Below are 26889 nucleotides of genomic sequence, written 5' to 3' on the forward strand. Positions count from 1 at the left end.
ATTCTGCTTTTGAAACAGGAGTATGTTGAGATACGAAGAAAAGAAAATACGGTAGCCAAAATTAAATCTGCATTGTGAATAGCAAGTATTAGAATCGCCATGCCACGAAGGACAAACTTGTGTATATGAAAAAGAAAATGAAAGAAAATATTTAAAAACTATGGAGGACAGACATAGAAATAATCTATGAATAACAAATGTTCCTAAAGAAAAAAACAGAGCAGTTTATCAATCAAAAGTATAAGAAAACTTTCCAGTTCCGAAAAAAAAAAATACCTGAGACTGGAGACTGAGAAGGTTCAACAGAGATCATCAACACCAAGACATGTCCTGGCAAATGTTTTTAAATTTCAAGGATAAAGATATAATCCTATAAGCATACAAGCAGAGAAAAATAGGTTATTTTCAAAGGAACTAAAACCAGATTGACCTCAGAGTTTTTCCCCTGCAACAATAAAATGCCAGAAGACAATGAAGTAATGACTTACAGAGTTGAAAAGGAAAAATTATGATCTAAGAATTTTATACCTTGTCCTAGTTTTTCATGTACAAATGCCACAGGAAATTATTCTTAGGTTTGCAAAGCCTTATAAATATCACCATCCTGGTAGTACCTTTTTTCATAAATTGTTCAAAGGTGTGTCCTAGACTATTGAAAGAGAATCAAAATAAGAATTCAAGAATATTGAAGTAAAAAAGAAATGGTGATGTATATGGATGCCAACTTAATATCTAGAAATAAATGGATAGAATAGTTAAGCCCACTTAAAAAAAGGATCAAAATGAAGGGAAAAAAATGATATAAGAATATAAACAATATAAACTTTTTAGAAAGTTAAAGGTAAAATCCATAATCTCAGGTTAAATTAATGTGTACTCAAAATAAGAGTTAGTGGAAGAAAGGACAAACAAAGATTCTAAATTTTCTGTCCTAAAAGAATATTTAAAAACCACTATTTTTAGTAATTAGCTAGTAAATATAAAATTTGCAATGTTTTTAAAGACCATACAATAACCAAGAATTTTATTTACTTATTGCAGTCCAAATCACTGTAAGATAGTAACTGGCAGACTGTGAATAGTACTTTACACAGGCATTACATTCAACCCTGAGATCACAAGGTATGCATAATTATCCCTGTTTTACAGATGAGGAAACAAAGGCTCAGCAAAGTTAATTAGTGAATAGCAGAAGCAAAATTCAAACTCAGGTCTTTCCAGTTCCATAACTCCTTCATCACTATTTCATAACCTCCTTAACAAACAATCCATATGGCAAAAATAAAACCCGCCCTAACAGGTTTGGTCAGTGGACTGGGGACTGAAGGTTCCTGGATCGGATTGATTCCGATTCAGGTCAAGGGCATGTGTCTTGGTTGTCCGCACATCCCCAGTAAGGGGTGTGCAGGGGGGACAGTTGATTGATGTTTCTTGCTCATCAATGTTTCTCTCTATCCCCCTCCCTTCTTCTCTGTAAAAAATCAGCAAGATATATTTAAAAATATAAAAAAATAAAACCCGCTGAAACCGGTTTGGCTCAGTGGATAGAGCGTCAGCCTGCGGACTGAAGGGTCCCGGGTTCGATTCCGGTCAGGGGCATGTACCTTGGTTGCAGGCGCATCTCCAGTAGGGGGTGTGCAAGAGGCAGCTGATCGATGACTCTCTCTCATCGATGTTTCTAACTCTCTATCCCTCTCTCTTCCTCTCTGTAAAAAATCAATAAAATATATTTAAAAAAATAAAAAACCCCAAACATAATAAAAAACTTAAAATAAGATGAAGAGATCATTCCAAAATAATGTAATAAATGTGAAGTGTGAAGTATCTAGTTAAAATTAACGTAAATTTAATGGGATTAAAATTTACTGTAAATTTAATGGGATTCAGAATTACTGATGTTTTATGAATGATGATATCGTAGTTGTTTTTAAAAGTCTTTATATTTTCAGAAATATAGATGTAAATATTTACATCTGATGATGTATCTAGGATTAGCCTCAAAAGAATCCACTGGAGCCGGGGAAAGGAAGAAAGAGTGCATAGAGGGGGCGGTGATACTGTGGCATGTGTTTAAAATGCTTGATAACAAAAGAAAAACAAAGAAAAAGAAAGCAAGTGTTTGTAAGATTAAGGCCAAAAATAATCTGTGAGGGCAAAAACCTTAAGCCAATGAGAAAGGTCATTTAATTTGGACTAACTACATAATTAGTACTTAATATACTGTATGTAGTAATAATAACCACTACCATTTACTAAGGAATTACCATGCACCAGGTAAGTGCTAAGTCCTATAGATCATCTTTGATGCTTCTGACAGCTCTGAGGCATTATCACTAATTTACAACTGATGAAATGAAGCCGAGATAGGTATGTTAATCTTTTTAAGCATTGTGTCCTCAATCCCTAGCAAAATGCCTAACAGATTGTAGGTGCTCAATAAATAATACGATAAATGAAAAAACCTACTATCCTGCCTAAGGTTAATAAGCAGAGCCTAAATTCAAACCCAAATTTTAGTAATGGTATTTCATAGTAACAATAAAGATGTTCATTTCCTTCTGTGTTTGCTTCTCTATTTTTCAAATTTTCTATAATTAGCATGTGTTGTTTCCCCCCAAATATGTCATTAAAATAATAAATGCAAAATAGTATTGAACATTTAGTCACAGACTAACCTAACAACAAAAAATAAAATATATTTTGAGGACTATAACATAAAATAAATGGAAACAAAATAGAAGCAGGAATTTTAGCACGCTAATTTCAATTAGCATAATGCACAAAATAAGGACCAAGCATATGATGTAATTTACATGAGAATAAGTAGATAATTAATTTTATAATGTATAAAAAATATAGGTTATTTTCAAGTATCTGTGAAAAATTATAAAGACTAATTGAGTGGGGAGGTGGGTGGAGATTAACCAGAAAACTTATATGCATATATGCATAGCTCATGGACACAGACAAAAAAACATACAAATATAGGGGACATCTGTAATACTATCAACAATAAAGATAAATTTAAAAAAAAGACTAATGGTGTTCTAGACCATAAAACCCAAAATTCTTAAAAGCAGAAATTGCACAGATCATATCTTCTGGTTATGATAAAAACTGAATAAAGCAATAAACTAAAGCCCTCATTCAGAAATAAATATTCTTCTAAAGACATATTGGCTCAAGGAAATACTAATAACATTTATCATTTATTCAATTTTTATTTTGTTCAAAGTATAGTATTAGTTATGTTACACATATTCTCTCATTTAATCTCAACTAATCATTAGCAAGCCATGAGAGGTATGTTATTATGTACAGTGAAGGGAAAAAGTTAGCTTGAGATTTAATAACTTGTTAAAGATCACAGAACTATTAAGTTTGTAGATAAGGTAACTGCACACAAGTCTGAATCCAAAACTCATACTACTACACAGAAATGCTGACATAGATTACTGTTAGAATTCACATATAGGCATCTAGTTATGTTCATTTTTCTGTTTATAAAAGAAAATTTTACAATAACTGGAAAAGACCAGAGTTCTTCCTTAACACATTTTCTGAAAGTGGCCATTGGTTAAGTACACTATTCTAAGGAGGTAATGGTTCATTTGCCTAACATCATTGATCAATGATTATATTTCAAACTGCATAATCTCCTAAAAGATATTGCTTTGAATATATTTATATTCTCAATAGGATAATAAAAAAAGAAACTATAATATTAGATGAAGTAGAGAAGATACGGTCAACATGATGTGTCACTAAATTTATTTCTAAAAAGCAGCATGAACTTGGAAAAGTCGCTATTTTCTGGTACTTATATGCAATCCGTAAGAGTCTGGTGGAACCTTGGCCAGGATGGATTTGAAAGTCTGTCCCTAACTGTGGGCAAGCCCTTAAGCCTCTCTGAGTTGTGGATTTCCTCCTGCATAAAATATGTGGATGCCTAAGAGCTCTTCCAGCTTGGAAATGTTATAATCCTGTGATTTTAAGGATTAGAGTTATTTAAGATTTTGTCAGATTTTTACACCTGAGGAAATTACTGAATCTGTATTTAAAGCTGCTCTTATGTTATTTCTAATTACCTCTTTCTCTTCTGTGTCCAAAATAGTTTTATCTTATATCCTTCAGTGGTGCCTTTGTACCCACGTGTAATCAAGAATAATGCCAAAGAAAGGATTGTACAAATGTTGTCACATGAAAGGGAAATACTAATAAAAAGAAAACATAGTTTTTCTGTGCAGGTTAAGGAACTTAGAGCAATTTTATAATTTCCACAATACAATTTTACTGTCTTTACTTTGCTAACATTGAAAATTATTAAAATGTCAACTTTTAAATGCCTCTGTCTACTCCCAGACAGCCCTATTCCTACCTTCCTACTATCTTCAGACCCTATTTCTTAGTACTCGTGGAGTTTGTAGTATTTTTCATTCCTGCCTGATGATCAGAATCACCTAAGATTCCCATTCATGATACATTACCTGGCTTACCCCCAAACCAAAAATGAATCAGAAGTTCCAGAAGCCCCATGGCTCAGTATTTCATTTTTCAAACAGGCACCTTAGATGATTCCTGTGATTAGACAGTCTGGGAAATCACAGTGTTGGAAAGATCATGGGCTTTGGAGCCTGATATATGATTTCAAAACCTGGCTTTATCCTTTATTATAGGTGTGACTGTGGGCAAGTTACTTAACATGAGTATCAGTTTTCCAATCCACAAGATTTAGATGCTAGTTATGCTGAAGGTTGTGGTAAAGTTCATTATGCTTAGCCATGCCAGTAAGTGTTAGCTTCTCTTTCTTCCTGCTCATCTTGCCACAGGAAATGACAAATACAAATATTTGAGGGGATTCTGATGAGTCCCTTACCCTAACGGGTCCACTTCCATTTCTAGGACTAAAAATCAGAGTACTAGAAAACTGGTTAATGCATTACTTGTGTTGGCTAATTTAAGAGACTTAGGAACAGGTTAATAATTTCTTCTGGCTTCCAGAGTCTCAAAGAAGCCTTCCTACCTAAAACAGACATAACAGTTATGCTAGGCTTCAAAGTTCAAGCTATGTGGTTGTGGCAAGATTACCTGAACCTCTTGTTTCCTCCTCAGTAAAACAAGTGCTGCTTAAATGTTTGCTGAACTAATCACAATACATTATTGATAAGATGACTGTTAACTTACAATCACTTAAAATAATTAACTTGAACACAGTCTTACAAACATCTTTATAACAAAAAGAAGATAGCAATAATAGCTTATAAGTGAAATGAGACAGTATGGGATTTGCTCAAATACACAGTATATCAGAGATTAACATTCAAGCAAAATTCTTATGAAGTATCAACTGTATCTCTTTAAAAAATTAAATTTATTAAGGTAACATTGGTTAATAACTAAATGTTTCAGGTGTATAATTCCATTAATACATCATCTGTATATGGCTCATCACCCAATGTCTAGTCTCCTTCCATCACCATTCATCCCTTCTTTTACCCTCTTCATCCCTCCTTCCTCACCCCTCACCTTTGTTAACCACCATACTTCAACTGTATCAAAACATAAAATGTTTTAGACAAGTTTGGACTTGACTGAGGAAAAAAAATCCAAACTACTTACTCATTAAAAAAAGTGCATATATTTAAAAATTATCATAGGCATAAACACACAATCTGGCAACAAAACTTATTTCTGAAAAAGTAATCAGAAATATAGTTTCTAATTACAGCTCTATGATTAACTCTAGCTGCACATATATTATGCATATACACTATTAGTAAGAGCACTTTACTAAAATTATTAGTATTAACTGTTCAGATAAGCTATAATTTAATAAAAGAAAATTAAAAAAAATCTGGGAACATTCAAGACAGAAGGAAAAGTTACCCTCAATTCTTAAAAAATAAGAAAAAAAAAACTTCAAATCCTATTGAAAGTAATTTATTTACTGATTTTTTTTCTATTAACGAACCATAATTTCTCTCTTGACTTATTCAAATTATTCTTTAATGCACCTGAATTTCATTCAGTTTCTGCCCTTTACTTGTAAGGTTTATTTCCAGACATTTAATATTTTTACTACTATTTTGAATGAGATATTTCCCCCCATTATCATTTCTAATTAGGTAAGCTATTTATTGATTTCTGGACCTATTTTATATAATATCACCTTTAGACTATCATTAGTTTTAACAAACCTTTTTAGTGGTTTCCTTAGTAGATGATATGAATAGTAATCTTTTATCCTTCCTTTGACTTTCTTTGATTTTGCCTAATTGCACTAGCAAACTTTTAGAATGTAAAATCCAAGTGAAAACAGCAGGCATAGTTTTAATGAGACTTCCTATAATACTAGTGACCTGGTGCACGAAATTCGTGCACATTAAAAGATTAATTAGAGAAAATAATTTAATATTGCTATTTGCCCTTTCTCTATAATAGAATTGTCAGAGATGAAAGAAAATTAGTAAAATGTATATGAAAACCTTCCTCCTATCAGAGTCTGGGGCTCACCATGGGACCCAGAGTCAAGTCCCCGCCCAAAAACATGCACCTCAAAATTAAGTGAGACCCAGACCTGGCCAGCTGGCCCCCCCCCACCCCCCAATTGGGCTAGATCCAGACCTGGCCAGTCCCACCCTTGTCAAGCCCTGCCAGGCAGGGGGCATAGACTCAGGTCCCCTGGCCCAGTGCCAGGATGGGGGGCATGGCCTGAGGTCCCCCAGCCCAGACCGGGGAAGGGGGCATGCCTTGAGGCCAAGATCAAGGCAAGGGGTGCACCTTGAGGTCCCGTCAAGCCCAGCCAGGCAGGGGGGGCACAGCCTCAGGTCCCCTGGCCCGATCCTCAGGCGGGGGGAGCGGCCTGAGGTCCCGTGTTAAGCCCCACCTGTGGGGGGTGCAGCCTGAGGTCCCCCTGCCTGGCTGGCACTGGGGCGGGGGAGCAGCCTGAGGTCCCCTAGCCCAGCACCAGAACGGGAAGAGCACCTTGAGGTCCCCCGTCAAGCCCCATGGGGCCAGGGGAGGGCATAGCCTCATGTCCCCTAGCCTGCACTGGGGTGGAGGGTGCGGCCAGAGGTCCCCCAGCCTGACACCAGGGTGGGGGACACGGCCTGAGGCCCCATCAAGCCCTACTGGATGGGGAACATGGCCTGAGGTCCCCCGTCAAGCCCCACGGGGGCAGGGGAGGGCGTAGCATCAGGTCCCTGCTGATTGCTTAAGGCTCCTTAAGGGAACTTGGCCTCAGCTGTGGGTGGAGCCATCCTTGTGGAGTGATGGTCAATTAGCATATTCCTTGTTTATTAGATAGGATGTCCCCATCAAGCATAATGCTGGTTATTGGTGTGATATATATTTGATTTTTTTCCATCACCATTTATTCCCTCTATGTTCTTTTCCACTTCACCACCCTCTCTACCCCCTCCATCATCACACTGTTATCCATGTCCATGGGCTCTCTTTTTTTTAATATTACAAACACCTAATTTTATTTCTATTTTACTACATTTTTAATTGAGAACCATTGACTTTTATCTAATGCTTTATGACTTTTTAAACTTTTTAATTAGAAATGATTATAGGTTCACAGGAAGTTGCAAAAATAGTACAGATGCTATATACCCTTAACTCAGTGGCTTCATCTTACATAAATCCCTGTCAAACACATGAAATGTATACTGGTACAATGCCCAGATTCAATTCAGATTTCATTGGTTTTACAGGTTCTCGTGTGTGTGTGTGTGCATGCTATATATTTTACCACATGTATAGGTTCCGGTATCTATGACCACAGTAACAATTCTGAACAATCCATCATCACCAAGGTCCTATGTTTTCCCTTTTATAACGTGATCCACATCCATTTATACCACCCTCTTAACCTTCATAACCACTAACCTCGTCTCCATTTCTACAATTTTGTCATCTCAAGAATGTTATATTAATGCAATCACAATATGTAACATTTTCACTCAGCATAAATTCCCTTGAGATTCATCCAAGTTTTTTTTTTTTAAATCAATACTTCATTTTAATTGCTAGGTAGTGTTGGATGGTGTGGATATACTACAGCTTGTTTAGCTATTCACCTATTGAAGGACATTTGGTTTTTAACTTTTAGATATTACAAATAGATCTGCTATGAACATTTGTGTACAGACTTTTGTGTGGACATACATTTTCATTTCTCTGGGATAAATGCCCAGGAGGATGACTGCTGGGTCATATAAGAGTATGTTTAGTTTTCTAAAGAAATGGACAAACTATTTTCCAGAAAAGCTGTATCATTTTACATTCCCATCACCAGTTTGCTCACATCTTCAACATTTGGTATTGTCACTATTTTTTATTCTGGCTGCTCTAATAGGCAAGTAATGATATCTCATTGTCTTTTTTCATTTCCTGGTAGCTAACCATGTTGATACCTTTTCATATGCTTATTTGCTATCCATGTATCCCCTTTGGTGAAATGTCTGTCGTCTTTGTTACCATTTAAGTTTCGAATGTTCTTTATATATTCTAGATACAAGTCCTGTCTCAGATATAGGTTTGAAACATTTTTCACCCAATCTGCAGCTTGTGTTTTCATCCCCTTAATTGGGTATTTTTCATAAAGATTTGAATTTTTATTAAGTCTAATTTCTTTATTAATTATTAGTATTGTTATTATTTTAAATCCTCTCCTGAGGATATTTTCCCATTGATTTTTAGGGAGACTGGAAGAGAGAGGAAATGACAGAAACATCGATGTCAGAGAAACACATTGATTGGTTGCCTCCTGCATGAGCCCCAACCAGGGCCTAGGCCAGGAAGGATCCTACAACCAAGGTTCGTGCCTCTGACCAGAAATGAACCCAGAACCCTTTGGTGCACTGGGTGACACTCTATCCACTGAACCAAAACGGCTAGAGCTATTTTTATTTTATGGATTGTGCTTTTGGTATCGGGTCTAAGAACTCTTCACTTACCCCACTGTCCTGAATATCTTCCCCCTATGTCTAAATTGTAAGTTTTAGTTTTACATTTCATATTTAAATCCACAATCCATTTGAAACATTTTTTGTGTAAGTTGTGAGGTTTAGGTCGAGGCTCACTGTTTGACCTATGGACTTATAATTGCTCCAGTTAAAAAGGCTAGCTACCTTTCCTGAATTGAATTGCTTTTGTATCTTTTGACAAAAATCAGTTGGCTATACTTGTAACGGGTCTATTCCTGGGTTCTCTATTCTGTTCCATTGATCTATGTGTTTATCCATTCATCAATACTAGAGCATTTTGATTTCTGAAGCTATGAAGTTTTAAAATTGGGTGGAGTGATTCTTTCCACTTTACTTTGATCTTGTTTTTCAATATTTTAGTTCCTTTACCTTTCCATATAGTAACTTTTAGAGTAAGCTTGTGTTAAACCTATAGAATTGGGGAGAACTGACATGCTGTATTGGGTCTTCCAATCTATGGACACCAGATATCTCTTTATTTATTTATTTATTTATTTATTTATTTTTATTTATTTTTTTGCCCCACGTTAGAATTTATTTTAGCATCTGATATGGACAAAAAAAAAAGGACACATCAAAACAAATATAGCTAAGTATATAAGTAGATAAACAAAATGCAACATCTATTTACTAGAATAATTTAAAACTTTATTTTATTACTATTTTCTTTTTCTTTATTTCTTTAATATATTTTATTGATTTTTTTTGCCCCCCTCATTCCCTCCCACACATCCCCTCCCTCCCCAGAGTTTTGTGTCCATTGGTTGTACTTAGATGCATGTATAAAAGTCCTTCGGTTGATCTATTATCTCTCCCAGATCTTCCCCCCCTCCCCGCTGTAATTTGACAGTCTACTTGTTGATATACTGTCTCTATATCTATCTTTTGGTTCATCAGTTTATAATGTTCTTTATCATCCACAAATGAGTGAGGTCATGTGGTGTTTCTCTTTCATTGATTGGCTTATTTCACTCAGCATGATGTTCTCCAATTCCATCCAGGTTGCTGCAAATGATGAGAATTCCTTCTTTTTTATGGCACCATAGTATTCCATTGTGTAGATGTACCATGGTTTTTGGATCCAATCATCTGCTGACGGGCATCTAGGCTGTTTCCAAATTCTGGCTATTGTAGATTGTGCTGCTATGAACATAGGGGTGCATATATCCTTTCTGATTGGTGTTTCTAGTTTCTTGGGATATATTCCTAGAAGTGGGATTAGTGGGTCAAATGGGAGTTCCATTTTCAGTTTTTTGAGGAAACTCCACACTGTTCTCCACAGTGGTTGCACCAGTCTGCATTCCCACCAGCAGTGCACGAGGGTTCCTTTTTCTCCGCAACCTCGCCAACACTTGTCGTTTGTTGACTTGTTGATGTTGGCCATTCTGACAGGTGTGAGATGGTACCGCATTGTTGTTTTGACTTGCATCTCTCGGACAATTAGTGACTTTGAGCATGTTTTCATGTGCCTTTTGGCCTTCCTTCTGTCTTCTTTTGAAAATGTTCTATTTAGGTCCATTGCCCATTTTTTAATTGGATTATTCATTTTCCTTTTATTTAGTTGTATAAGCTTTTTGTAGATGTTGGAGATTAAACCTTTATCAGTGGTATCATTTGCAAATATGTTCTCCCACACAGTGGGCTTTCTTGTTGTTTTGTTGATGGTTTCTTTTGCTGTAAAAAAGCTTTTTATTTTGATGTAGTCCCATTTGTTTATTTTCTCTTTAGCTTCCATTGCCCTAGGGGTAGTATCAGTGAAGAAGTTCTTTTGGCATATGTCTGAGATTTTGCTGCCTGTGGATGCTTCTAGTATTTTTATGGTTTCCCGTCTGATGTTTAAGTCCTGTAGCCATTTTGAGTTTATTTTTGTGAATGGTGTAAGTTGGTGATCTAGTTTCATTCTTTTGCAAGTGTCTGTCCAATTTTCCCAACAACATTTATTGAAGAAACTGTCTTGACTCCATTGTATATTCGTGCCTCCTTTGTCAAATATTAATTGAGCATAGTGATTTGGGTTGATATCTGGGTTCTCGATTTGATTCCATTGATCTATATGTCTGTTCTTGTGTCAGTACCAGGCTGTTTTGAGAACAGTGGCTTTGTAATATAGTTTGAAGTCTGGTATTGAGATCCCTCCTACCTTATTCTTCTTTCTCAGGATTGCTGTGGCTATTCGGGGTCTTTTATTGTTCCAAATGAACTTTTGGAGAGTTCTTTCTAGGTCAGTGAAATATGTCGTTGGTATTTTAATGGGGAGTGCATTGAACCTATAGATTGCTTTAGGAAGTATGGACATTTTGATGATGTTGATTCTACCAATCCATGAACATGGTATGTTCTTCCATCTCCTTACATCTTCTTCTATCTCTTTTTTCAGTGTTGTGTAGTGTTCCGCAAATAGGTCCTTTACTTCCTTAGTTAAATTTATTCCTAGGTATCTTAATTTTTTTGGTGCGATGGTAAATGGAATTGCTTTTTTAGTCTCTGTTTCTGCAGTTTCACTGTTGGTATATAGAAATGCCATGGATTTCTTGGCATTAATTTTGTATCCTGCTACATTGCCAAATTCATTTATTAAGTCAATTAGTTTTTTAACGGAGTCTTTTGGGTTTTTTATGTACAATATGTCATCTGCAAATAAGGATAACTTTACTTATTCTTTTCCAATTTGGATGCCTTTTATTTCCTCCTCTTGTCTAATTGCAATGGCTAGTACTTCCAGTACTATGTCAAACAGGAGTGGCGAGAGTGGGCATCCCTGTCTTGTTCCTGTTCTTAGAGGGAATGATTTTAGTTTTTGCCCATTGAGTATAATGTTGGCCGTGGGTTTATCATATATGGCTTTTATTATTTTGAGGTATGATCCTTGTACTCCCACCTTGTTAAGAGTTTTTATCAGAAAAGGGTGTTGGACTTTATCCAATGCTTTTTCTGCATCAATTGATATGACTATATGATTTTTATCTTTCAATTTATGTGATGTATCACGTTTATTGATTTGCAGATATTGTACCATCCTTGCATTCCTGGAATAAATCCTACTTGGTCGTGGTGTATGATCTTTGTGATGTTCTTCTGGAGTCGATTTGCTAGAATTTTGTTGAGGATTTTGGCATCTATGTTCATGAGGGATATTGGTCTGTAATTCTCTTTCATTGAGTTGTCTTTATCTGGTTTTGGTATTAGGGTGATGCTGGCTTCATAGAAGGAGTTTGGAAGTGTTCCTTCCTCTTGGATTTTTTGGTATAGTCTGAGGAGGATAGGTTTTAGTTCTTCCTTGAATGTTTGGTAAAACTCTCCTGTGAAACCATCTGGCCCTGGGCTTTTGTTTGCTGGAAGCTTTTGAATGACTGTTTCAATTTCTTCCCACGTCACTGGTCTATTGAGATTTTTAGATTCTTCCTGATTGAGTTTTGGCAGTTTGTATTTTTCTAGGAATATGTCCATTTCCTCCAGGTTGTTCAGTTTGTTGGAGTAGAGTTGTTCATAGTATTTTGTAACAATCCGTTGTATTTCGGTGGGGTCTGTTGTTATTTCACCTCTTTCATTTCTGATTTTGTTTATTTGGGTCCTCTCTCTTTGTTTCTTGGTTAGCCTGGCTAGAGGTCCATCTATCTTGTTTATTCTTTCAAAGAACCAGCTCTTGGTTTTGTTGATCTTATGTATTGTTTCTTTGGTCTCTATGTCGTTTATCTGTGCTCTGATTTTTGTTATTTCCTTCCTTCTGCTTACACTGGGCTTTTTTTGTTGCTCTTTTTCTAACTCTTTGAGTTTTAGAGTTAGATCATCTGTTACCATTTTTTCTAGTTTTTTGCAATAGGCTTGTAAGGATATGAACTTCCCTCTCAAAATTGCTTTTGCTGAGTCCCATAGATTTTGGATTGTTGTGTTTTCACCAGTTCTCTGACATCCTCTAAGGAATCCCAGATTGCAAGAGGGTGCAGTCCAGGCAGTGGAACCCCACGGGTGCATGATCAGGGCCAGGGAGGGACTGGGGGAAGACTCCAGGACATGTCTGGCCCATCTCGCTCAGTCCCGATCAGCTGGACCCCCGCAGCAAACTAACCTACCAGTCAGAGCATCTGCCCTCTGGTAGTCAGTGCATGTCATATCTATCTGTTGAGCAGCCTTATCATTAGCATATTACGCTTTGATTGGTTGACCAGACGATCAGACACTGAGCATATTAGGCTTTTATTATATAGGATAGTTCATTTCTCTTTAACTGCTTTCAAGATTCTTTCTCTTTAAAGTTTGGCTTAAAAATTAAAAAAATATATTTTTTATTGATTTTTTTTACAGAGAGGAAGGGAGAGGGACAGAGAGCTAGAAACATCGACCAGTTTCCTCCTGCACACCCCCTACTGGGGATGTGCCCGCAACCAAGGTATTAATACATGCCCTTGACCGGAATTGAACCTGGGACCTTTCAGTCTGCAGACCGACGCTCTATCCACTGAGCCAAACTGGTTTCGGCAATTTTTTTTAATTGTAGTAAATGCACATAAAATTTATCTTAAGCATTTTTAGTGTACAGTTCAATATGTTAATACTCACATTATACAACCAATTTCTAGAACTTTTTCATCTTGTAAAATTGAAACTCTATACCCATTAAACATCTTCTCATTTCCTAATGTTGGATTATGATGTGTCTGCATGTGAATTGTTTTGGGTTTTTATTGTTTGGGTTCAGTCAGCTTCTTGAATCTGTAGGCTTGTATCTTTTGCCATTGGGACATTACAGTCATTATTTCTTAAGGTCCATATTTTTCTCTACTTTTTGAGACTCTGATGACATGTTAAATCTTTTATTAATGTCCCCCAGGCTTCTGAGGCTCTCTTCATCCCCTCTCCCTGTTTTTTTTTCCCCTGTTTTAGGAGCAGGCAATTTCTATTGCTCTATCTTCATTTTTCACTAATTCCTGTCATTTCCATTCTTCTGTTGATCTCATGTAAATTCATTTTAAGTTACTGTATTTTTCAGTTCTAAATTTCCATTTTCTGCTTTATGCCTTTTATTTCTTTTCTAAGACTAACACTTCATTTGTTTCAAATGTGTTTGTGATTGCTCACTAAAGCATTTTTATGATAGCTGCTTTAAAATCCTTGTCAGATAATTACAACGTCTGAAGCATCTTGGTGTTGGTATCTATTGACTATTTTCTCATTTGTGTTGTATTTTCTAGTTTCTTAGTATAAGTGATCTTCGATTGTATAATGGATATTTTGGAGATTACAAGACTCTGGATCCTATTTAATCTTTTTTAGAAGGCTGTCCATCAGTTGAGATGTAGTGTAAGGGCAGGGTGTGTTTGTTCAATTTCCTGCTGGGCTCCGCCAACATCACCCTGGCAAAAGTGGAGCAATGAGTCACACTGCATTTTTGCAGATGGGTGGAAGTTCAGCTCTCCTCTTGGTACCAGTGAAAGTGGGGCACCAACCTGCACCACCTCATTGCCTCTGTCTAGGCGTATGAGCTCAGCTCCTTGATGGACTACACTGACAATAGGGGGTAGGGAAGCAGAGGGCTAACTGGCATTGCTTTGTTGCTGCCAGGTAGAGTGGAAAGCTGAGTTTCCTGAAGGGCCCAGCTGAAAACTTGGGAGGGGAGAGGGGGAAGTGGATTGTCAACTATCCCTGCCATCCACCACTTTGTTCCACTTGGCAGATGCTAGATGTGGGCAAAGTCTCAGCTCCCCAGTGGGCCCCACTGACATTAGGGGAGGGGGGAAGCAGTGTTAAGTAGTCCACCTCCAACCACCTTGCTCTGCTTTGGTGATGCTGGGTGAGGATGGAGGCTCAGTTTCTCAAGGACATAGGGTAGGGGGGAAGGCTTAGTGGAGACTAACCCTATCTCACACTATCTTAGTAAGTCTCACTGCTTCCAGGTTGGGGTGAAGGCTCAACTATTAGCTGCTGAACCGCGCTGACACTTCCTTAGTGAAAGCGCCACCTCCTTTACAGAAGGTGAGAGGAGGAAAGATCAGGTCTCTGATCACCCTGCCATACACCCAGCAAAGGGAATCAAAGTGCTGTCTGCTTTTGTTAGGCAGGGAATGGGAGATTAGGTTCCTGATCTACCTAGCCAATACCACTGTGTGCAGGAATCTGAGCACTGCCACTTGCCTTCTTGGACTAGGGTGTTTTTCTGTTGATGTTTAGCTATAGTAGGGTGGACAGTACAAACAAGTTTACTATTGTTAGACTACCATTTCCCCAGTCATCTAGCTAGAGAACAGGCTTTCCTTGAGGCCTATTTTGTCTGTTCTTGTTGGTGATTTTAGGTTGGAGGCCTTTACAGCACCCAATGCAGGATATATGAGAGGAAATAAGAAAACCCAGGGAACTATTTGTGCCATGCCTTGAGTTCCAAAAATTGTAGGCAGTCTGCCTTCTTGTTTTAACCTTCCAGGTTGTTTCTGTGTTTGTGTGTTGTGTCATATCTAAGGTGTTTAGCTGTAAAGGAAGGACGTAGGAGGAGTAGGGCTCCTCCATCTTGGCAAAACCGATGTGTCCATCAACTGATGAATAGATAAACAAAAGGTGGTATATCCATACAATGGAATGTTACTCAACCATAAAAAGGGATGAATCATTGATACATGCTATAACATGAATGAACTTTTAAAACACTATGTTAAGTGAATAATGTCAGATACAAGACACATATTACATTATTCCAGTAATACTAAATGCCCAGAATAGGCAAGTCTACAGAGACAGAAGCAGATTATTGGTTTCCAGGAACTGGAGGAAGAAGGAAATAGTATGACCATTAATTATTTATTTGGGGAGTAATAAAAATGTTCTGGAATTAGACAGTGGTGATGACTGCCCATCCTTTTGAATATACTAAAAAAATACCACTGAATTGTATACCTTACAAGGGTGAATGTTGTGGTATGTAAACCATATTTCAATTTTTAAAAAGATTGATTAGGGTTATTTAACCTAAGTTTAACTCCCTCCCACTCCCAAAAAACCACCAATGACTTTAACTTTTCTTTTCTTAGACTGTAGCAAGATAATTGGCAACTTTTCCAGGTTGAGCCAGATCCTGTTTTCTGGTACTTTGAGGGAGTTTCATATAGATTTTTCTGAAAAAAGAGGCAAATATAGAGAGGTAATGATTTAATATGCTGTAGTTAAAAAACAGAGCACAAATACGAAAAAACACCAAGAAAACAAAACATAAAAAAAGGAGAAGAAAAGAAAAAACAGAGCCCAGTTACTCAACACATACCTAGGCACTTCTGAATGGAGCTGATAAATAACATCTAGGCAATCCCCTTATACCAAATACCATAGTTTTTGTTTCAAATGTTCATAAGACAGCTGTTTAGAAATCTCAAAACATTTTTTCCATATACAATGTCACAAAGGCCGCTTCTTAGGCCAGCTCACAAAAGCCTATTTAACCCATGGTATATTTGAAGAATAACAATTTTATTTTTCTACTCTACTGATACATTCCCATAAAACATCTACTCATGCAAGTGACCTGAAACCTCTCTCTTCTGTAGGAGATTTCACCTAGACTGAACTACTCACCTAAACTCAAGCAGGACAATCTAGAGGAAAGCCAATGGAATTTGCAATCTGTGAGACTTGGGTCTGAATCCTGTCTGCTCCACTTACTAGCTATGCAACTATAAATAAGTTACTTAACCTCTCTAGGCTATAGTTTCCTCATCAGTAAATTGGGGATAATTATGTCTACCTCATTCAAATTGGTATATAGGTACAACTGTCTAGTCAGAGGTGGTATTCAGTAATTCTTATTCTACAAGATGTATCAGTCCCCCTTCCCAGTATTAATACAGCACAGTATACTGAACAATGCAACAAATTTTGATAACTAAATTTCCCCAATGTGTTGGTATTATCATTTGAATGAGAAATGTCACTATAAAATTAGTGAAGTTGTAGAAAGTGCAGAATGGTGATTTGAGGGGCATATACCACCTAGCAGGGTTTATCATAATCTTCAAGGTAGGAGAGATAAAACAAAGCTGATTAAACATAATTTAAAAAAGTATATTGAATATATTTTTCATTTAGAAAAAATTTTAGCTTATTAATTTCACTATATAAATAACAGAAAGTAGAGTTGGAAAACACCAGTGTAGGAAAAAAGGGCTCAATTTGTACTAATCCTATAATCTAGAACTGTGCTGTTCAATGTAGTAGCCAATAGCCACAGGTGACTATTTAAATGTAAATTAATGAAAATTAAATTTAAAATTCTATTCCTTAGTCTTACTAACTCATTTTCTGGTGCTCAATAGCCACAGGTAGCTAGTGGCTGCTGAGCGATGCCAATTTACAAGTTTTTAAAAATAATTTAAAGTGAATCTTTCCTATTATTTTATATGGTTTTCAGAAAGACACTTCTACCCCTAAATGTGAATGACCAAAGTAACATTCTGGTAACTGTGGTTTTAGGTACAGGTTCTATAAGATTTCTAAAGTGAAGACTTCACTCCTAAAACACTGCACTTCAATCTATTAATGTCAAAATGATCTTTTGCTTAGGCTATCATTTCACATCTGCTTCTAACACATATCAAATGACTAAACTAAGTTTCCTATAACAAGCTTTGTGGACCAAAGGATTAGAGGCCAAGCTCTCAGGAATCAAGATGACCAGGTCAAATTTGAAGATGAGATCATCATCATATGTCAGATTATAAAAATCAATTTACATGGTGAACAAAGCATAATTTGTTTTTAAGTATGTAAGAAACCACAGATATATTTGTCAAGATGGGGAATCTGATTTAAATTATGTACTGCTGTAATCCTATTTATATTAGCAAAGGAGAAGAATGACAGGAAATATAAAAGAACTTTGGGATTTACGTATATGTGTAAGGTATCTAATATTCAGGAAACCAGCACTATTTCATGATTACCCCCCTCTCCCACCCACACCCACACACTGGTATATACACAAACACAACCTATTGTAAAATACAATGTGGAAACCTGACTCCAGATGGGGGAGTAGGCTAACTTTCAGTCTTCTAGCTCCTTTTTCTTTGGTTCATTCACATTCCTTCCTAGCTGACACCTTCAAGACAGGAAGGTAAAATATGCAGAGTAGGTAATATCAGTAATGGAGCCATTTCATTATGGTATGTTGAAGCATAAAATCATTGTTCATTAGTAGGTAATATGCCCATCAAATTACTTCTGGCCCCACAAATATGTATATATGATGGGCAGAGATCAGAAAAAGGGTGAGGACACTATTTTACATTGTTTGGTAAGCTGCAAGTGTAAATCTTTTTAAAAGATAAAACAACAACATTCCAAAGTTTAAAAAATGGCTGCATCAAAATATCATTAACCCTAGCTATCTGTATTCTAGTAAGGTAACTTCTCTAGGCTTTAGCTTCCTTATCAGTAAATTAGAAGCAATTAATTTAAAAATGGGAGTAGGCAAACTAACAGCAGCATAAAGTAGCAAATGATAAAAGAGTTTTTAAAAACGGAATATTACACGTAAGTTACAGAGCAAGTCAATGTAGGGGCCATTTAGTAGGGGCAATTAGTTTGACATTAAATATGGCCATTACCTGTCAGAACATTGCAAAAAAGTTTACATTATTTTAAGCTTTTATTTAAATTATTATGAAGTTCTTAATTCACTATTAAGATGAAAAATTATTGTACAATTTGGAAAGATTTCAATTTAAAATAAAAAAAAACTCTTTTGACAGTTAAAGAAAAAAGCTTTGATACAGTCAATTAAACATAACAGCTCATTTCCAGCCAATATTGGATTATGTTACTATAGTTATTAGACTTTCCAAAACTGTGTTCTGCAAAGCATTTGTATCCTCTGAGACTTCATAGGTGGTTCAGAAAAAAGGTTCTGACACCCAGCCTCAAATGCTGGGGCTGTATCCTTTTTGTGGATTCATCAGGTACGCTATCATCTTAAAAGTTCTAAGTTCTGCAGTAAAAATATTGGTCAAATCTTGTTTAACTCCACAATCCCCAAATTTATTTCATTATGCCATGCTCCTTTGTTTCTTTGGGAGGGGGGAGATGGTTATTGGGGTACAGATATACCTTTAACATTTCCAGAGACTTTTCAGTTAAAAATGTTGTATGTACTATTTAAAGTCCCTTAAGTATCAAAGCCACCTAACAACAAATCCAAAGGATTATACTTCTAGGCAGGAAAATCCAGTTACCCATGGCATATTCAAAAAACCAAAACAAATGTGTTTAGAATAATGGGAAGGGAGATGTGCCATATCAATTTTTGTTCCTAAAAATAACAAAACTGATCCTAAAATTAAAAAGCACATTTCTTTTGGTATGTCTTAAAAAGTAAGTTAAAGTCCTACCTATTGATGCCATATACTGACTTTATTCATTTCTTCTGGGACACACTTCCTTCAAGAGGTTGACATACAGGATATGCCATATTTCACTGATCATGAGACACAATCATGTGTAAGATACACTATTATCTTATGTATCACTAAGGAAAAAAACCTACTGCTAATTAATGACATGCCAGGGATTATAATACACCCTCCAATTTGAGGAATATTAAAATGTGAACATATTTCCCTTTCTTCCTTCTTCCACACATTTTTCAAAATGTCTATTTGTTTTCCCCATTTAAAGACAATATGGAAGAGGGGAACAATACAAAAAAACAAGATTCAAGAGATTTCTGTTCACCTTACCCTTACAATTACATTCAGATATTATAAAGGCTCTGTTTAAATAGATCAACCAAAGAAATCATTTTTAATTATTCTGCTTGATTCTGAAAAAAGAACACAGAACTTTTTCAGACAGTTCTGTTAAGAGATAATTCATTATAACTATTATTTATTAAACACCTAAACCACATACTGAAATAAGTGCTTTGCATATATTATAATTTCATTTAATTCTCACCACAATTCCATGTGGTAGATATTTTCATCCCTATTTTACAGACTAGGATGTTGAAACATAGTGACATTAAATAACTTGCATAAGATTAAAAGTTATAAAGTGGCAGAGCCAGGACTCAAACCCAGGTCTTTATGACTCCAGAGCTATGTGCTTTAACATTTTGCCATACATCCAAATTATCCCACAAAATCACTTCCAAATTATAAGGAGATAAGTAAAATTTAAATATTTAACTGCTAGGAACTAATGTATTTATTTAAAATAGGCCAAATGTATTAAATAACAGTTATGCTCTATAAGCATACATTTTATCCTGAATCTGTTTTATAAAATGTATACAGTATATTTGTGTTGGTTTTGTTAACACGATACATTTTACTTAACAATTGAGATGTACAGTTGTTTCAGCTTTATTTTTATTCTATTTTGTATTAAATTGATAAACGGGTATATCTGAGATCTGACAATGTTCCAGATAAATGATACAGGAAACTGCATCAACTCCAAAAAGGAGGGGCATCTAATGTCAAGATTTAAAATACAGTGGCTTGTTTTGTCTTTTTATTATCTGAATTGGGGAATAGGATATGTAACATGTATTTGCACAACTACATTCCAATGAGTTAAAATTTATCTACAAAAGCACATGCACACCGGGGCACTATCACACTCATGCGTTACCAAGAAGAGACCACCAGGATGTCACTGTAGTGCACTGTGATCTTAGTTTAAAGCATACAGTCTGCACTGGCAAATTGGGCCACTTGATGTCACCCATCATTCCCAGTCTGGCAGATCACATGCCCCTGAGCATGGAACTTTAGGACAAATTTTGTCAATGGCCACAATGGTATCAATTTTTAAGTGGATGATAAATTTTTAAAAAATCTTTAGACCAATTTTTCTGCAATTCAGACTTCTGATAACTAACCTGCTATGTTTTATCATTCTATAATTTACAGAATGCAATATCCTTGGTCAAGAGTATATGTCCCAATTATGCCACTCTTCTTATATGAAATAGAATAATACTTGCTGTGATTTCCATAAATGTACTAAAGAAAAGGTAAAGTCTGCCTATACTTGTTTAATTAGATAAGCTTATTTATTTTAAAATTTAAATACACCAAACTTTCACATTTTGGGTCAAACCTATTCATATAGGATTAAGCTGCCAAAATAAAACAAATTTTCCTAAATTTTAGTTTAACAAAGACTGACATCCTATATTATAATCATTGAAAACAACATGTTCAGTAATGTGTCACAGTTACTTGACAGTTGACATGTAACAATACCTGTCCTCTCCTCAGATCTTCACTTGGGGGAAAGAAAAAAACCTGAAAGGTGGTAAAAATGAACAGGAAAAGGAAAGAAACTTAATAAAACATATTTTTGCAAAATCAATGATCATACTTTAATAGAACGTTTTTCCGTACAGATGAAATATAAGAAATCGAATATTGATATAGTAGAAACACTACAGAATCCGAAATAATCTTTATGGTTAAAAATGACTGCATAACCACTGAAGATGGTTTTCAACACAAGGATCTCATTTTTTTTTTATAAGGAAAAATATATAGTTACTAATTTTCTATGCATTATGGGTACTTGTTACTTAAAGGAACTCAAGGTGGCTCTTTTTATATAACACATTTCTATAAAGAAAAATAACATCTTTAATTTTATTTTTGAAAACTGTCCCTCTTTAGCTTTAATACCATTTATTCTTACTTGACTGAAACTGACCAAAAAAGTATCACTTTAGATCAGGCTTATTGTAATAATGGCAAGGATAATACAAATTCAGCCTTATTCTAGCCTGTCATGTTCTGGCCCATGCTTGAGTTCAACCACAAGGGCTTTTGCTTTGTTTTAAGCATGAGACCTATGTGAGGTCTTAAAGCAGGAAGGCCCTACAGGATAGAAGAAACTGCCTGTACTTTTGGTGAGGTACTCAGGTGTTGAAGATTGTTCATATTTCAATGTAAGATTAAAAATGATAATAACAGAGATCAGATTGGTCACCACTCTATTCCTGACCTTCATAATTCATTCAGTGGACATCTACTGGGTTCATAATATGTCTGTGCCAGGAATTGTGTTAAGTGCTGAGGATACAGGAAAAAATTTCTGCTTTCAAGAGTTCTACCAGGCATGAGACTATAATTGTAAATTCTTATAGCGACCAACCCTGAAATCTTTTAACCTGGAGAGAAAAAAAATTTGATTTACTCAAGTTATATGACTATTAAAAAAAACCACAACAACAAACTATCCTAGTCTGGTTAAATACAACTATTCTCTGCTAAGAACTTACTGGGGAGGAGATGGCAAAATAAGGAGTCCAATATAAGACTTCAGAATGAAAATTCTCAACTTTTTCCTTACTGGATTCAATCTTTTCAAATTTGTATTAGAAGCAATTTACTTGAAAGTGTTAACCAAAGGCAACAACATATTTAAGGGCAACTTGTTAAAAGGTAGTTTTAATAAATCTAGGCAACACTGGCTCTGTTTTAACATACCTTATGCTATTGTATAATACCAAGAAAATTCTTTTAAAATGGCAAATTTTATGATCCTATCTGCCAGGTTCTGGAAACCATGACAGTAACTGAAATAACTAGGCTTTAACAAATGAGATCTCTGTAATACCATAATTGTTTCTGAAAAATACATGGTCTCTAACTACAGGCTTATTTATTTATACCATGAATTTTTCCACAAAGGATTTGAAGCAACTGCTCTGATATAAAGCAAAGCACATGAATTGGATCCACCTGGCCTTGAATTATGGCTCTACCATTTACTATTTATAATCTTTGTGCCCTTAACTTCTGAGATTCAGTTTCTTAATCTGTAACAATGGGGACCATAAAATCCATTCTCCTGGGTTATAGGAAGGATAAAATGAAATAGTATGCAGCATAGTGCCTGATACATAGTTAAATCCTAAATAAATATCAGCTCTGTGCCTTCCTTATCCAAATGTACGAGATACAGAAAAAGGATAAGGTGGAATTTTAAGCGATTTTTTTTACACATGGATGCATACCAAGCAGAAACGTGGACTGATTATGAGTTGCAAATGTGAATGTTTGCATCTAAAATTCAGGCTCAAAGCAAATTAAATTTCTTTCCACAAGGTCAGCACTTTGAGAACATATTTGATTAACCTTTTAGCTATCTTATTTAACAACAACAACAAAAAAATTCTGAGGGAAAAGAGCCCCCGAATCCTATTTTTCACACTACCCATTCACAGGATGATTGAACATTCTCGATTCGATTTTCGTATCAAAAGCCTTATAGAATTAGTTGGCTAACATAATTTCAAATGAAATGCTCGTCATTCTGCCAGTCCTAGCAGCATGATTTCCTTAAAAAAAAAAAAAAAGGTAACATATATCGTCTTTTCTGTTAAAGAGCAGCGCTTCGTTTAGGGTTTAAAAATAAGACCCAAGTGGCAAAATCGGAAGCAAGATCACAACTCTACCTGCAGGGCGCTTCAGACGGCAGCAGAGGTGAGTAGGGAACAAACTGAAAAGCGCTTTGCACGGATCCCCCTTCCCCTTCCCCTTTGCGATTCTCGAACACGACGTCCAGCATCTCAGATCAAACTGAGCCTGGGTCTCACTGACGTAACCGGTAACCCTATCCGCCGCTCACACTGCGGAGGCTGGCAGGGCAGTGCCGCCAAGTACACCACTCATCCCAGCCTGCCCCATCCCACCCCCGCGTTCAGTCATGCTTTCCAGAAATGGGGTCACACAGGAACTATTACACACGCACACACCGCAGCCTACCGGCCTGTGATCCCCCAAAGTCCGCTGCGGGGACAGAAGACGGCAAAAAAGTCAAGAAGGAAGAATCGCAGAAGCGCCACCATCAGGAATTGATTTTCCGCTCCGGAGAGGAGCGCGGATGCCCGGGAACGGGGCTCGCTCGGCTTATTTTTTGTGTGCGGACCCCGAGTTGGTTCCGGGATCTCAGGAGCGGCTGCGAAAAGCGGGGTGCTCCGGTGTGTCTGGGGAGATCCCGTTTGGTTATATTTGGTTTTTGGCATGGGGGGGTGGGGGTGGCGGCTCGGTCAGGGACGGTCACCGGATCCAGGGGCGAGGAGACCCAGAAAGCCTTTGGGGGCGCCCGCTGATCCCCTTGGATCTCACCCTCTCGCTTCCGCGGGCAGGAAACTCAAGTGAAACTCGCAGGAGCGGGGATCCTGGGGCTCAGCGACCTCAGAAACGGGGGCTCAGGGAGAGGTGGGGGGGAGACCTCAGGCTTCCACTTTCTCCTTTGCAGCAGAAAGGGCTGCGGCAGATGGGGGGGACCCCGCAAAAACCCTTGGCTGTCCTGCACCCCTTCCCCGACCCCCCCCCCCCCCCAGGTCTCTCGCGCCTGGGCGGTTCCTGCCCCCGCGCGCCGGTCTCCCCGCAGCAGCCCCGTCCCCAGGCCGGACCCGGAGAGTCCCCGCTCCGTGGGGAACACAGCCCGTACCCCTCATTCATCCCTCAAAGCCACCAGGGTCCGCGGAAGCCCCCCACCACGCAGGGGCAAACTTCCCAACTCTTCGCAAGACCCCGCTCCGCCTCCCGCTCCCCCCACGCAAAGTTGCTGGCAATCGGCTCCTCGCAAAGCCCCGGCGCCCACTCCGAACCCCACGCGCCGCCACCCCGAGGCCCCCCGAGCGAGGGCGGGTGGCAGAGAAGGGCGAACAGACGAACCCCAACTCCCCGAACCGGAATCCCAGAGCGGGGGGGACCGGCGAGCGGCAGGAGAAGGGGCCGCGCGGCCGGCTCCGGAGGGGAGCCAGCTGGCGGGGTGGAGGGAGGGGGCGCGCCGCCCTGGCCGCCCGGCGGCACTCACCTCAGCGCTGTCGGACGGGCTCTCCACAGCCATCTTCTGCCACGGGTCCGCCAGCTGCGCCAGCGGCATCTTCCCCCCCGGCCCACCGCCTTCTCCCTCCCCACCCGCCCCGCGGCCGGCCCGACTCAGTCGCCGCCCGAGCCCCACGGCAGCAGCGGCGGCGGCGGCGGCTCCCCTGAAAGGGCTCGGCGTCCGCACCGACCCTCGAACACCGCGCGCCCGGCTGGAGACGCCCGCGCGCCAAGCGAGAGCCTCGCGCAGCTGCCCGGCACCGGGGCTCGCCCCTTTCTTCCTCTCCTCCTTCCGCCGCGGGGACTGCGGCTCCGCCCCCCGCGCCTGTTCCCGCGCCCGCTCCCGGCAGAATAGCCGCCGCCGCGCGCTCCCCCACTTCCGCTCACAACATGGCGCCGAAGCGGTACCTGTCTCTCAGAGCCGCGCTCTGCCGGCGCCGCCACCGCGCGCGCACGCGGGGGACGGGGCCTGCGAGGACACGCCCACGGCCGCCGGGCTTGGCTCCGCCCCCCTCCCTCGCCCCAGCCCCAGCTCCCTGGCCTCGCCTACTTTCAGGAAGGGCGAGCCCCGGAGATCTGGGGGCGTTGGCGAGAGGCGGGGAGGAAAGAAGAGGTGAAAAGGCAGGAGGGGCAAAAGGCGGGGAGCCTTTCACTGCCATGGGTCCGAGCAGTTCGGAGGCTCCTTGGGGATGGAGAGAACAGTGGTCCCCGCGCAGCTGTGGAGGGAGATGGGAGAGGACAGGGGCCACAGCCTGGTGCCCAGGACCCCGGGGAGGGGAACGGGCGTGGATGTGTCTATTCGGCCTGTCTCCTCTGTGGGGGCGTGTGGGTACACCGAGCCTATGGGTACGTCCCACGATGGCCAGGACCCGCCCTCTCCAGAGTCACAAGCTGGCCATTCACCTGGCCCCCACACCTTTTCCCACCACGGGGACATCTGAAGGCTTCTTGCTGGGCGCCCCCTGGGAGATAGGCTCTCAGTTTGGTCCAAGACTCTCCAAATTAACGCTCTTCTGTTATATTTTTAATATTTGGAATTCATTCATCTTACATGAGTCACCCCCCAAGTCCGCAGAGCCCTTAACCCCCTCATCCCCCCCGCCCCACACACACACACTCCTTGCTGCCTAAATCTTCACAAAGGGGAAAACAAGCAGGTTCCTTAAGGCTATCGGCAACTCTCGGCAGAGATTGGGGATTATAATAAAACATCTTGTTGGCAGGAGCCCGGGGTTCCTGCTCATTTATTGACTTTACATAAATAAAAGATTAGGTTTAAAAATCAGGCAGGCCTTGGGGTGCAGGAGGAGGAGAAGGGGAGGCGTCCTAACTCCTCCTTCCCAAGATAGGGAAGCCCTGGGTGAAGGAAACCCAATCCCTAGACGGTGCTGGCGCCCCAGAGGACGAGGGGTGAGAGTGTGGGGAGAGGCCTGACCATTGGGAGGTCTCTAAGGGGGCAGGGAGCGGGGAGGGGGGAAGGGAGGATGCGACCCTGAGTGCCCCGTGCTGTGCCCGGGGCCAGGGCGAGCTCCAGGGCAGAAAGGTATCAAAGTCGCTGCGCTGTTTGGAAAGCTAGGGCAGCCGCTGGCTAATGAAGGAAACAAAATAAAGGGAGCTCTCCGGGCTGGCCGGTGCCCTCATTCCGGGAGGCCTCCGCCCAGGCGTCCGGGCCTCCCACGCCCAGCGACTGCAGCGCGTCCCCGCTGCGCTGCCTTTTAACAGCTCCCTTTCATGGTCCCGGGTCCCAGACACTTGGGGAGCCCTAGCCTAGCTCGTGAACGCAGGTGCGGGGATGAGTTTAGAGCCCCACACCTAGCCTACCAGTAGAGCAAGGTTTTGTGCTGGGCCAGTCAGGTGTTAGACTTTTATTATTATTATTATTATTATTATTATTATTATTGATTAAGTTATTACATATGTGTCCCTATACCCCCATTTCCCCCACCCCCAACCCGCTCCCGTTCATGCCTTCACCCCCCCTCCCCCCCCGCGTGTCTGTGTCCATTGGTTAGGCTTATATGCATGCATACAAGTCCTTTGGTTGCTCTCTCTCCCTTCCCCCCTCCCTCCCCTACCTTGCCTCT

General features: G+C 39.4%; 1 protein-coding gene across 9 annotated transcripts in view; it reads right to left on the minus strand.

Moving 5' to 3' along the window:
- RPS6KA3 (ribosomal protein S6 kinase A3) overlaps positions 1-25210 on the minus strand; it is a 115794-nt gene extending 90584 nt beyond the window's left edge. For 3 of the 9 annotated variants that reach the window (XM_036439601.2, XM_036439597.2, XM_036439599.2), the window contains exons 1-2: positions 24795-25210; positions 277-370 (exon numbers count right to left, since the gene is read on the minus strand). Coding sequence is in view for 4 of the 9 variants with exons in the window: in XM_045582322.1 (XP_045438278.1) it covers positions 21221-21262; positions 24795-24863 (111 nt within the window). In the remaining 5 variants the exon portion in view is untranslated. Of the gene's footprint in view, positions 1-276; positions 371-528; positions 644-21220; positions 21263-24794 lie in introns of those variants that run through there. The other 6 variants (XM_045582322.1, XM_036439596.1, XM_036439594.1 and 3 more) reach the window with 4 other exon arrangements.
- Positions 25211-26889: the final 1679 nt, after the last annotated feature.

Source organism: Pipistrellus kuhlii, unplaced genomic scaffold (assembly GCF_014108245.1).
Source record: "Pipistrellus kuhlii isolate mPipKuh1 unplaced genomic scaffold, mPipKuh1.p scaffold_m20_p_16, whole genome shotgun sequence".
NCBI lineage: Eukaryota > Metazoa > Chordata > Mammalia > Chiroptera > Vespertilionidae > Pipistrellus > Pipistrellus kuhlii.